Genomic DNA, 13,724 nt, shown 5'->3' with positions numbered 1-13,724 from the left:
CTGAGTGCCGAAGAATTGATGCTTTTGAACTGTGGTGTTGGAGAAGACTCTTGAAAATCCCTTGGACTGTAAGGAGATTCAGCCAGTCCATACTGAAGGAAATTAGTCCTGAATATTCATTGGAATGACTGATGCTGAAGCTGAAGCTCCAATGCTTTGGCCACCTGATATGAAGAACTGACTCATTGGAAAAAACCCTGATGCTGGGAAAGACTGAAGGTGGGAAGAGAAGGGGACGGTAGAGGATGAGATAGTTGGATGGCATCACCAACTCAATGGACATGAGTTTGGGTAAATTCCTGGAGTTGGTGAGGGACAGGGAGGCCTGGCGTGCTGCCAGGCCATGGGGTCGCAAAGAGTTGTACTCGACTGAGCAACTGAACTGAACTGGGGTAGCAGTTTTAGAATTTGTGGAATTCTGTCCTTATTTTATTACTTTGCTTCTGTGTTCCCTTGTGTTGTTTTTGTAATTTGTGCTTGAGAAACCTGATGTTTTAACTGCCAGCATAAAATTATTTTCAAATAGCCTGTTAAGGATGGAATTTTTACTATCAAAATTTTAAAATTGTGTTTAAGAAAATATCTACATAAGATTTCAGAAATTTGGAATTTTTTTTCAGTGAAATTGTTTTGTAAAAATCTGTGTTTTACTTTTGTTTTCTTGTGTATGATCAGGTCTTTAAATGAAAAATAGGAAGCTAATTATGATAGAAACTATACCTTTAGTTTATTGACCTGGTCACACAGTTACCCAGGCTTCCTGTGTTTTATAGGATTCTATTTTATGTAATTTTCTTTTTGATCAATTTATAACAATTTTCTTCATTCATATTATATCTAGCCAGTAATCGTTTTATTGAGGTTTTTTAAAAGTTTTTTTGTATCATCTTTATGTTTTAGGACATCTAGGCTCACAGATTTCATAAGTTGCCATTACTAGTAATTGTCAACTCTGATTTGCTTTTTAAGGATTTTTTAGAAAGCTTCTATTTATTTTTGACTGTGCTGAGTCTTCACTGCTGCAGGGCTTTTCTCTCCAGCTGTGGTGAGTGGGCCTTCTCACTAGGTGGCTCCTCTTGTTGTGGAACAAGGGCTTTAGGGTGCCAGGACTTCGGTAGTTGCAGCTCCAGGGCTCTAGAGCACAGGCTCACTAGCTATGGCACCAAGCGTTGTTGCTCGTCAGCATGTGCGATCTTCCCAGATCAGGGATGGAACCCGTGTCTCCTGCATTAGCAGCAGGATTCTTTACCACCGGGTCACTAGGGAAGCCCCTGCTTTACTTCTTAGGGTATGGTGTGAGAGAATTGGGAATTACCTAATGGCAGAAGAGTTTGACTTCATTTTCATAATCAGTATATGTTATTTTTAACCCCAATATATTGTTTATAACAAGATTTTTAAGAAACCCTTTTTCATTCCTAATTGGAAAAAAGAGTTCCTATCTTGCCTATCTTGCTATCTACTTTTTAAATATTGATGTAACTTTGCTTATAATTATTATTAGCAGTAGTAGTAGCGTTGTATGTTTATAAAACTCATAATTTAGGACTTCAAAGCCAGGCATATTACAATAACATCGGATTCAAAAACTTTTATTGTATAAGTGATTCCCAATCCTAACTATATGTTAGACCAAAATGGTGTTGATAATCTCAAGATAGCAGAAAATTATGCATTTTAAAATTATGCAAATTATGTATTTATTTTAGTTTTTAAGATGTATTTTTTTCTGAAATAAAAATCAAATTTTATGGTAGTCTTTTTTTGCCAAGATAAATAGTTGAGAAATACTTGGATTATCTTTTTAAGTATTAAATTCTCTGTTAATGTCAAACTATGATAGATCCAGAATTCTCTAGATCTGTGTGAAGTTATTCTAGCAACAGAAACTTGATTCTCTTTTGTTCTTCAGTTGCTTTTGCTTACCTTTCATAGACATACACTGGCTTATTTTTTCTCTTGGCATCTGTTTTTTTCTTTTTTAATTTTACAGAGTGACAAATTATTATGGTGCATAGTTTCATAAATCATTGACTATGCTACATGGGAAAATACTGACAAGTTACAGACTATGTCTGTTCTGATTTTGTGTCATATACTGGGAAACTAAACATATATATTTAAATTCCAGAATATGAAATATCTATGCTGAACCAGATGTCATGGCTGATGAAGACTGCCTCAATAGAACTAAGGGTGACTTCTTTGAATCGCCAGCGCTCACACACCCAGAGGCTCCTGCACCTCCTGCTGGATGACATGCCAGTGAAGCCCTACTCAGGTGAACATGTGCATGTTGGCATTTGTATTGTCGTGCTGCTGACTGGTCTTTGTGAACGCAAGTGCAAATCTGAATCTTATGGTTAGTCTGTGATTGTAGGCCAAACGTGTTCTTTCTGCCTTTAGAATTTTTTCCCTTGAGAACACAAAATTAAAAGTCACCCGTCGTTGCCATTTTATTATTGTTAAAAGCATTCACATTTTGCTGTATTCATATACACAGATACACAGTGGAGTTCGTCACACTGAGCCAGCCTGACCCAAGATATTCTAATGTGTGTTTTACATGCAAATTAAGCACAAACTTTTCTAATCATCTCACAGGCATGATTGATCCTGCCTCTTTGAGAGTTCTGATTATGCTTTTTACAATTGTGAAGTGGATCTGATAGAAACAGAAAGAATTAGATGAATGCTGTTGATAAGTTCTCATCATCTTTGCATTTTAATTATCCATTTGCAAGGGGCTCTTTGACCTAGAAACAATGACATAGAAATAAAATAACCTGATATTTGTTATTTCCAAATAAATTTTATGAATGTGTTCTTTTTCTGATCTTTTATTACTGATGCTCCAACAGATGGGGAAGGAGGCATGGAAGATGAAAATAGATCTGTCTCTGGGTTCCTGCACTTTGACACTTCTACAAAAGGTGAAGCTCTTTCGATTTGTAATAAATTTGTAAGTGAGTAAGTAAATGTTAGTCGCTCAGTCGTGCCCGACTCTTTGTGACCCCATGGACTGCAGCCCACCAGGCTCCTCTGTCCTTGAGATTTTCCAGGCAAGGATACTGGAGTGGGTTGCCATTTCCTTTTCCAGGGGATCTTCCCAACCCAGGAATCGAACCTGGGTCTCCTGCACTGCAGGCGAATTCTTTACCGACTGAGCTACAAGGGAAGCTAGATATGTATATATTAAATTGCTTAAAATTTCAGGAGGTAATTAATGCCTGTATCTGCAAATTCTGAACTGATGTTGAAAAGCTATGTAAAAATTATTTGTCAACAAAAAAAACTTTTTATAGCAAGATGATAGCATGGGAAAAACATTTTTGCAAATGAATGTATTAGAAATAAAATCCAATTTAGATTTCAATACAATCTTCAATTTCCAGACTGAGGCCCTTTCTGAACATAGATATAGTACTGTCTTTGAGAGTGAGCGGAGTACTGTGGTTTGCTTTTCTCTTCAATGTCCCAGCTAAAATAAAACGACTTTTCATTATTTCTAGTACGTCGCAAAATTCTCAATATTCTCGACTCCATTGACTTCAGTCAGGAGATCCCTGAGCCTTTGCAGTTGGATTTCTTTGATCGGGCCCAGATTGAACAAGTCATTGCTAACTGTGAACACAAGAATTTACGGGGACAGACAGTCTGCAATGTCAAGGTGAGCATTGCTTTAGAGTGTGTGCAGTATCAAGTGGTTCAGTCTTGGAGTCATTAGGAAAAAATAACTTTTTTTTTTCTTATAGAGGTGTTGGTTTATTAGACGGTGGTTTACAGTTTTCAAGCAGCAAGGAAAGAAAACTGAATAGGCCGCACTAATTTTATCTCTTTGTTAGGTTTCCCGTCTCCTTTGTGTTAGTAGTCATGCCACCCAGCTGTCACTCTGGGGTGGTTTTAATTATTTAACTCTCTACCAGGTAGGTGGTAATGACCTGACTAGTAGGAAGAAGATATCCTGTGCATTTGGACCAACTTTCCTGCCACAGAGGCTCTTTGGTACTACTTTCTGGAATGTGAGGGATCCCTCCTGTTTTTGACAGAAATTGGACAGTACCACAGTTAGATTATATATAAAGTTATCTGAAACTTTCCCCTCTAGGGCAGTTTAAAATAACTGCTAGGTTATTGTTGTACCAGTGTCGGGAATGATCTTATTTTTCTCCCTTCTCTCAATTATGTAGCTTCTTCACAGAGTTCTTGTGGCCGAAGTGAACGCCCTTCAGGGTATGGCAGCCATAGGACAGAGACCTCTCCTGATGGATGTAAGCCCTGCTGACACCTTTTAACTCCTTAAGCTACTTAAATCGCCAATTAGATGACAAAACAGTGAACTGACTTCTAATTCATTATTAGGAAACTATTTAAAAATTAAAAGTCACCCGTCATTGCCATTTTATTATTGTTAAAAGCATTCACATTTTGCTGTATTCATATACACAGATACACAGTGGAGTTCGTCACACTGAGCCAGCATGACCCAAGATATTCTAATGTGTGTTTTACATGCAAATTAAGCACAGACTTTTCTAATCATTTCACAGGCATGATTGGATCCTGCCTCTTTGAGAGTTCTGATATGCTTTTTACAATTGTGAAGTGGATCTGATAGAAATGGAGTCTTTCACTTTTGACTTTGTAATGTTAAAAGCTGAACTGAAGTTAATGTCTGGAGGCCAGAATAAAAATCATATCTTTTCTGCTAAGCTAGTTGAGGATTTACAACCTTTTCATATTGTGTAATAGATTTTACTTGTTCCCAGTCAGTGAGGGAAGAGTCACTTGTCATCACAAATGGAGAGCTACGGGGTCAGAGATCCAGTGGGAAGGACCACATATGTGGAAACACAGCTGGCTAGGCCAAAGCCAGAGGCAAAGAAATAGAAGACACATCGAGGAAACGTGCTATCGAACTTGGGTTTTAGGGAACTCTAGTGTTACAGAGTCAGAGAAGGCAATGGCACCCCACTCCAGTACTCTTGCCTGGAAAATCCCATGGACGGAGGAGCCTGGTAGGCTGCAGTCCATGGGGTCGCTACAAGTCAGACACGACTGAGCAACTTCACTTGCACTTTTCACTTTCATGCATTGGAGAAGGAAATGGCAACCCACTCCAGTGTTCTTGCCTGGAGAATCCCAGGGACGGGGGAGCCTGGTAGGCTGCCGTCTATGGGGTCACACAGAGTTGGACACGACTGAAGCGACTTAGCAGCAGCAGCACCAGTGTTACAGAGTAAGTATAATAGACAGTTGAAAGAAGAAAGAAGATGGGGTGAAAAACTCATTTCCACCCACATCACCTCTGCCACCTATCTTAAACATACACACACGCACACAGAGCTTTATTATTTTTTATGAAAAATAATAATATTCTGGCCACCAGTGTAACATAAAAAGTTAATCTGCTGTCTAGCAGGCATGGGAAGGTTTCCAGAGGATACTGTAAATGTTTTCAGATTAACTGACAGGGTTAAAAATAGCAGTCTATTGGTAAGACTTTGTCTTAGTGTTAACCTTGCAATTCAATTTCTGCGGCTGTAGGAAATTAGCACCATACTCCAGTACGTTGTAGGAAGAAACAAATTGTTGCAGTGTCTTCATGCAAAACGGCATGCTCTGGAGTCATGGAGGCAGCTGGTAGAAATTATCCTGACAGCCTGTCCCCAGGACCTCATTCAAGCAGAGGATCGCCAACTGATTATTCGTGATCTTTTACAAGATGTGCATGATAAGGTGACGTTTCCTAAATTACTGTATGCTGCTGAACAAATTTTGATCCCATTTAAATATATAGTTTACCCCACCTTTTTTTCCATTTTAGATTTGGAGTCAATAGAGTTGTGCAACGCCAGTGTTAAAACTTTCCTTAAGGAAAGTTTTATTGTAACTGTACAATAATGGCTCTCAAACAGAGTGTGTGTCAGAATTCCCTAGGGAGCTTTTTAAAAAATCTACATGACAGATCCCTACCCTAGACCTATTAAATGGGAGGCTCTAGTGGGGAGGCCATTATGTTAATTTCCATTAAAAACCTCTGGGGAATTCTGCTAGGGCTCCCTTCTGGTTAAGAACATTTTACTCAGCATCCTATTTAAATTTCTTTCTATGTATTAGCTTTTATCTTTGAATAGTACAATTGCAGTTTTAAATTCTTTGGTAGTTGAGAAGCTGCATGTGTAAGACATGTTAATGACTGTAGCTGAAAGCAGGGCCCTCACTGTGGTTTGTCTTTCTGCTTTAAGATCCTGGATGATGAAGCAGCGCAGGAATTAATGCCTGTGGTAGCAGGTGCTGTGTTCACCCTGACTGCTCACCTGAGCCAAGCCGTTCGCACGGAGCAGAAGCAACCCTTAGTCTTGGGGCCTGGAGAGGTCCATTGTGCTTTCAGTCTCGATAGCTCGTTCACCTCACCTCCACCCACAGAAAACCCACTGGTGGGGTTTGCTTCTATTGGAGATTCTTCACTTCACATCATATTGAAGAAACTGTTAGACTTCATTTTGAAGACAGGTTTTTCTTTTTTCGTCTAAATTTTCTACAAATTACGACTTCTGTATTTGTTTTAACTTTAATTTGAAACAAGATTTTTACTCTGCTGTATTTTCCTAGGCGGTGGATTCCAGCGAGTGCGGACGCACCTGTATGGCTCCCTGCTTTACTACTTGCAGATTGCCCAGAGGCCGGATGAGCCAGACACCTTAGAAGTGGGTAAGCGCTAATCTTTTCTGTTTTTAGAGATCGGTTACTTCAAATGTTTTTTTTTTTAATCACCTTTTGACCTTTTGGCTAAGCAAAGCTATAATAAATGAGTCTTTACGGAGTCATTGAAGTACTTACTATAAAGTCAAAGGAAAATGTTTAGTTTTGTAAAATTGTGGCAATAGGAACTTCCCTGGTGGTCCAGTGGCTAAGACTCTGCACTGCCAATATAGGCGCCCGGATTTGATCCCTGGTCAGGGAACTCGAGCCCACATACTGCAGCTAAAGAGCCTGTGTGCCGCAGCTAAGACCTGGGGCAGCCACATTAAAAAAGAGGAAAAAAGTGGAAACAGTACAAAAGGAATGTAAGCACAAACCTTCAAATACTACTTTAGCTTACATATTTTTCTAACTCCTGCTCATTCTGGTCCCATTAACAGTACATGTCTTTTAAAATAGCTGTCATTCCGCAGTATAGAAGTCAAGGCAGTTCAGTCGCTCAGTCGTGTCTGAGTCTTTGTGACCACATGGACTGTAGCACGCCAGGCCTCCTTGTCCATCACCAACTCCCAGAGTTTACTCAAACTCATGTCCATTGAGTCAGTGATGCCATCCAACCATCTCATCCTCTGTTGCTCCCTTCTCCTCCCGCCTTCGATCTTTCCCAGCATCAGGGTCTTTTCCAGTGAGTCAGTTCTTCGCATCAGGTGGCCAAAGAACTGGACTTTCAACTTCAGCATCAGTCCTTCCAATGAATATTCAGGACTGGTTTCCTTTAGGATGGACTGGTTGGAACTCCTTACAGTCCAAGGGACTCTCAAGAGTCTTCTCCAACACCACAGTTCAAAAGCATCAATTCTTTTCTTTATAGTCCAACTCTCACATCCATACATGACTACTGGAAAAACCATATGCTATCTAGATTGGTCATAGCTTTTTCTTTCAAGGAGCAAGCATCTTTTAATTTCATGTCTGCAGTCACCATCTGCAGTGATTTTGGAGCCCCAAAAAATAAAGTCTCACTGTTTCCCCATCTATTTGCCATGAAGTGGTGGGACCAGATGACATGATCTTAGTTTTCTGAATGTTGAGTTTTAAGCCAACTTTTTCACTCTCCTCTTTCACTTTCATCAAGAGGCTCTTTAGTTTAGTTTAGTATAGAAGTAACATTTAATCATTTGCCTCATTCATAAGTAGTTAAATTGTTTCTAATTTTTTACTATTACAAAAATGCTGCATCAAATATTCTTTTATATGACTATATATTTCTCAAGAAGGATACTTTATAGTGGAATTTGCATGTGAAAGAGGATGTGTATTTTTTTATTTCAACAGATTCTACCGAATGGCTTTCTACCAGTTTAAACTCTCATCAATAGCATACATAAGTCTTTTTGTACTTAATGTGAAGGTTTTCTTGAGTAAATGTCACAGAGCTGAGTTTCTTGCTCAGAAGGTCTACGTATTTAAAATAACGATAGAGGCTTTGTAAACTGTAGTTAGAGTGTGTGTGTGTGTGTGTGTGTGTGTGTGTGTGTGTGTATTTTTTTCTTTTTTGACCATGCTGTTCACTTGTGGCATCTTAGTCGCCTGACCAGGGGTTGAACCTGGGCCCTTCACAGTGAGAGCATGGAGTCCTAACCACTAGACCACCACAGAATTCGCATATAATTAGCATTTTAAAATAAGAGTAATTATATATATTCTTTGATTGCCATGTTTGGAAAATGTTTTTAACTGTTCAAAAGATTTAATACTCTGCCAGACTTAACACTGATATTTAAGAACTTGTCATAGGCACCTTCTTATAACCTTCATAAGTATTTGTTTTATATACAGATTCTTAAAAACACTTATATTCTTATACACTCTGTGTATAAGACTCAGATTATCTCATATTATTCTTTACTGGCTATATTTTTTGTATAATATCCTTAGAAGGTAGTAATAGCCAGATCATGCATTTATGGGAATGTCCTACTGGCATAAATGATGCACAAAAGTAGTTTTAGGTCATTAAAAATAATACTTCAGAGAAAGTTTTTAAACAAATAGGAGCTTTTTAAGAGCGATAATCTGCCAGCATACCTCCCCCATTTTCCTCTTGATTTACAAAAATTTTAGCATTGGATTTAGTTGAATTGGCAAAACTCATCACATAACCACTAGGTGGAGCTTTATAACATGCTTTATAAGAAGTTATTACCAAGATGTGGTAAAAGCAATGTGACCATAAAAGAAAATTCTCCTTTGTTTTTAATTTTCAAATGATCTGTTTTTGGAGCAGTTTTATCCCTTAATTAGTTTTTTTCTTAGTCATAATTACTGCTTATTTTGACTTGTTTTAGGTAGCAAAGTATTTTCTAGATACTAGTATTTTTAATTTTCAAATTAGAAATACTAAATTTAAAAACTCTTACTGAGCACATATTGTTGTGCAAGACACTGTACATACCTTCTGTTGTTTTAAAACCAAAAGTGAATTTTAATGTTTACATACTTAATTTTCCGTACCACTTTTACTTTATTTTTACATAACCATATATATTGAATACTGGGCAGCCATTTTCCCTGTTTGGTAAAATAGGAATCTGACTTAGAGAGGTTAAGTGACTTGGTTGTATGTGACATCTGAGAATTAGAATTCAGTTTTCTCAATTTGTAACAGAATTCTTCTGACCTTGGAACATCACATCTTCATCTTTTTATTTTATCTTTTTGTAATCTGTAGTTTTTCCTTACTGTAATTTGGTAGAAAATGTCACCAGTATATTTGTAACTTATTTCATGCATGACTAATTTCTAATAAGTGAAGTGAAGTCGCTCAGTCGTGCCCGACTCTTTGCGACCCCATGGATAGTAGCCTGCACCAAGCTCCTCCATCCATGGGATTTTCAAGGCAAAAGTACTGGAGTGGGTTGCAATTTCTTTCTCCAGGGAATCTTCCCAACCCAGGGATCGAACCCAGGTCTCTCACATTGTAGACAGACACTTTACCGTCTGAGCCACCAGGGAAGTCTAATAAGTAAAGGGCATCTACAAATCAATAACCCAACAGAAAAATGAGCAGAAGATATGAGCAGACTGTTTAAGGAAAAGGAAATTCAAATGTCTCTTAAACATACAGTTAAATTTTGAAAATCCTTATGGGTGGATCCTATCGCCTTGAGCTGGCAATGCTGTATATCTGGGGAGAAACCAAAGAATATGTCTTTTGACAAAATTATTTGGAGAATCTTATGTGTTTCCCTAATTAAGAACAGTGTAGTTGAAATCTGACATTTCTTTTGCATATGTAATTCCTGATAGCTATTATTGTCATATTATTGTCTCTCTATTCTTTTCACTTTTTATTTTCTCTCTTTTCTACCAGTGACCACTAGAAACAAAAGGTGGATAATCTGACCAGAGCTTAAATGTTTAATATGAACCACAATTATTATATTCTTGATTTCTTTATTGAACTGTTTCTTAAACTCTAGTATTGTAAAAACATTTCACATTTAAAAATAGATTGATAATGACAAAGATATATATTTTCAGCATATTTTTAATCAGATTAATGTTTTCACTAAAAGTTGATAAAGCCAACCTATAAAGTTATGTTAACACCTCAGTGTGGAGGTGCATCCTCTTTAATTTCTGAGATTAGCCCTGTTTGACTGTTTTGTTCTAATTTCCGTAAAATGGATTTTATTGCTTTTAAACCAGATTCGTTTTTAACTTTTTATTCTCTAGGAGCTTATCATTCAACTTTAATTTGTAATTGATTGATGAGCTGTATGGAAGATGTCAGTTTGAATTCTTTATTTTAAAATTATTGTTGCAATTTTAAGTAGTTTCATTATGTTTTTCTCATATGTTCTATTTTCTTCTAAATTGGCTTTTCTTTTTCTTTAGTTTTGACAAGTTGATAGTATTCAGTAAATAAGAATGAGAAATTATAGTAAGAATGATGAATTTTCTGCTCTGCTCATAATTCTTTTGGGCTATTGTGACTTTTGATAAGAATTTTCTTGTTCTTTGTTTATGAAATTATAGTATCCAGTCATCTTTTTAAAGGAGACTAGAAAAGATGATCTATTGCTGTTACTAAAGTTTTGAGAATCGTATTGTGAGATTTTCAGTTTTTATGGTCTAGGTGTTAATATGATCTAGAATCATAGTTTAAGTACACCTGTGATTTTGGTCATGAAGTGGTGCGACTGAAAGGATTTCATAGAGAATCTTGCCTGTTGTTGACTCTGTTCTCTTGAATCCAACTCCAATAAGTGACTTAAAAATACCAACTACAGCTGGTGTGTAGTAGGTGCAAACTTTTTGCTTGGTGTGAATTTAGATGTACATTTCTCACCACTCCTTTTGTTTTACAACTTGAGTCAGATCTTAGGACCTTAGAACCTGACTGAAAATAATCAGGTATTTAAAAAATAGCATCTAGCTTTTCTTTTTTATTTAAAAATAAATGTTGATTGAAGGAAATTTAGGACATACTAATAAATGAAAGGAAGAGAAAAGTCACACACTCCACCCTTCTAAGATAACTATCAGGACATTTTGGTTATAGCCACATACTAATAAATGAAAGGAAGAGAAAAGTCACACACTCCACCCTTCTAAGATAGCTATCAGGACATTTTGGTTATAGCCAACTATCTTTTTGTATTGATTTATTTGTATCTTCCTTTTTCTTTCTACTTAGTATATTATGAGCTTTTCCCCTCTCGTTTAATAACATTTTAATGCCTCTATGGATTTTGCCACTTATGGATATTTAGCAAATGCCTTACCCATTTTTAGACCCTTAGCTTATTTCTAGTTTTCACAATACAAACAAAAATTAGTAATCATTTGGTGGTTTATTATTTTAAGTTGTTCCAGAAAGCATGAATTGGGTTCTTGCTTTCATAAAATCTTATATCCTAGTAGAAATGGCAGTATATGTGCTTATATATATGTTTAAGTATATGTGCTTATATATATAAGTTTAAGGCTTAACAATAAGCTTTAAATTGGATGATATAGAGTGGATGCCTGCAAACTTTTTCTGTAAAGGGCCAGATAGTAACAATTTTAGGCTTTGCAAGCCATGTGCTCTCTGCTGCAACTCCTTAACTCTGCCATTATAGTGCAAAAGCAGCCAGAGACATATGCTATGTTACATTGAAATTTTATTTACAAAAACAGGTGGGAGATCACATTTCGCCCACCAGCCTTAGTTTGCCAACCCCAATTATAAATTACAAGTTTTATAGGATTTAAAAGGAGAAAGGAAATGAAGGATTTTGCTGGACTTTTCTGGTCAGGTTGCATTTACATAAGAATAAATGGGGGGCTTTTCAGTGAGGCCCAGACTAGGAGGGAGTAAAGAATCAGGCCATAAGCAGGGGAGAGGGTTGATAGCAAATTAAGCCAATTTGAGATGATGGGACCGTATTATTAATGACCTTGGAAATGAAACTATAGTGTTAGAGCTAGTAGAATGAAGCAATAGACATTTAACATTTTTGAGTAACTTGATAAGTTCGTAGTTTAGGAAAGTATGTGTGGCAGTGATTTATATGGTATGTTGGAAGAAGGGACAGATTGAGTAGAAGAAATCATTTTGGTGACTTCTAATGAATTAATTTATCTTCTTAAAAAATGAAGATTTTAAAGAAAGGGCTTTTTTTAAAAACTGTTTTCCATTATGATTTATCACAAGATATTGAATATAATTCTCTGGGTTATACAGTAGGACTTGTTGTTATCCATTCTATATATAATAGTTGGCATCTACTAATCTCAGATTCCCACTCCGTCCCTCCTCCTTGGCAACCACAAGTCTGTTACCCGTTTTAAAGAAAGAATTAGATTTTTCTTATTTCTAGGTAGTGCTGTCAATATTGGAACTCTGAGATCTGTTCACAGTTTGAAATCAAATATTTCTTGGATACTTAACTGATCTTCTGTAATCCCTTGTTTTTCAGATTTCACTATGAGGCCCCAAGGTTCTTGCAGGGGTTCCTCAGGGGTTTTGAGGAAGAATCTCTAGAGTGATATGCCAGCATCTCTTTACCCTCATTTCAATCATAATGTTTGAACTAAGGAATTCATGGCTAAAAAGCATTAAACCTGTAAAGCGGTGGCTTTCAGACTTGCCCAAATTCTCAACTCACATAATTTTGTGGCAGTTCTGTGTGTAGAACAGGAGAAGCCGTATCTCCTCAGACTAGGCTCCTGAGAACCCTTTCACCATGGAACTCCCCCCCGAGGGCATCTGGTGGCCTCCCTGGAGCAGAGTTTCTAAACTTTCCTTTAATCTGTCGATCAGTCAATGATTAGTATTTGAGCTTCTACTTGTGTGCTAAGTAGACAAGACACAATCCCATTGTTAATAAGCTTATGTTTGATGTGGTCAATGTGGGGAGACAGGGAATAAGCATGGAAATCCATCTCCCCCTCAAATAACGTTATTTTAGTAAATCTAGCAAATAAGTACTATGGAGAAAATAAAATAGTACTGTGATATGTTGTGTGGGGGATGGGGGAGGAGGGAGTATTGGGTGTATTTGGGGAAGTGATATTGAATAGAGGCTGGGGTAGCCAAGCTACAATCTAGGGAAGAATATGGAGAACAGTTGGTGCAAAGATCCTGAGACTGAAGTAAGTGCTGAGTTTGAGGGACAGAATGGCTAGTGTGGTGGTAGTGTGGAGGTGGAGAATGGAAGGAGGTGAAATAGAAAAGTAGATGGGACCAGATGACCTAAGGAAGTGACGTGATTGAGAAGATTTATAATCTCATACCCTCCTTTGACACTATTGGACATGAAATATGACTAAAATAAAACTAAAGTAGTGGTGAAAATATTTTAGGGAAAAAATATTAAAACTCTGAAGATTTGCCTGCTGCAGACTTTATAGTGAAATATAGACCACACTGTGGCATTATTTTTCATGATTATGTCTGCTTTGTTTTATTCTCCATTCTGAGCACCCTGTCTTAAGAATTTTTCCTCAGTTTGAAAACTGATGCCATT

At 37.1% G+C, this 13,724-nt stretch overlaps 1 protein-coding gene across 1 annotated transcript in view; it reads left to right on the top strand.

The window, feature by feature from the left end:
* NUP205 (nucleoporin 205kDa) overlaps nt 1–13,724 on the top strand; it is an 80,379-nt gene that overhangs the window by 45,911 nt on the left and 20,744 nt on the right. Inside the window, exons 24-30 of the mRNA XM_010831626.1 lie at nt 2,132–2,281; nt 2,862–2,933; nt 3,513–3,670; nt 4,191–4,271; nt 5,548–5,739; nt 6,249–6,516; nt 6,616–6,714. Coding sequence (XP_010829928.1) covers nt 2,132–2,281; nt 2,862–2,933; nt 3,513–3,670; nt 4,191–4,271; nt 5,548–5,739; nt 6,249–6,516; nt 6,616–6,714 — 1,020 coding nt within the window. The remainder of the gene's footprint in view (nt 1–2,131; nt 2,282–2,861; nt 2,934–3,512; nt 3,671–4,190; nt 4,272–5,547; nt 5,740–6,248; nt 6,517–6,615; nt 6,715–13,724) is intronic.

This window comes from Bison bison, unplaced genomic scaffold (assembly GCF_000754665.1).
Source record: "Bison bison bison isolate TAMUID 2011002044 unplaced genomic scaffold, Bison_UMD1.0 scf7180017864530, whole genome shotgun sequence".
Taxonomy (NCBI): domain Eukaryota; kingdom Metazoa; phylum Chordata; class Mammalia; order Artiodactyla; family Bovidae; genus Bison; species Bison bison.
This window is presented reverse-complemented; position numbering and strand designations above follow the sequence as displayed.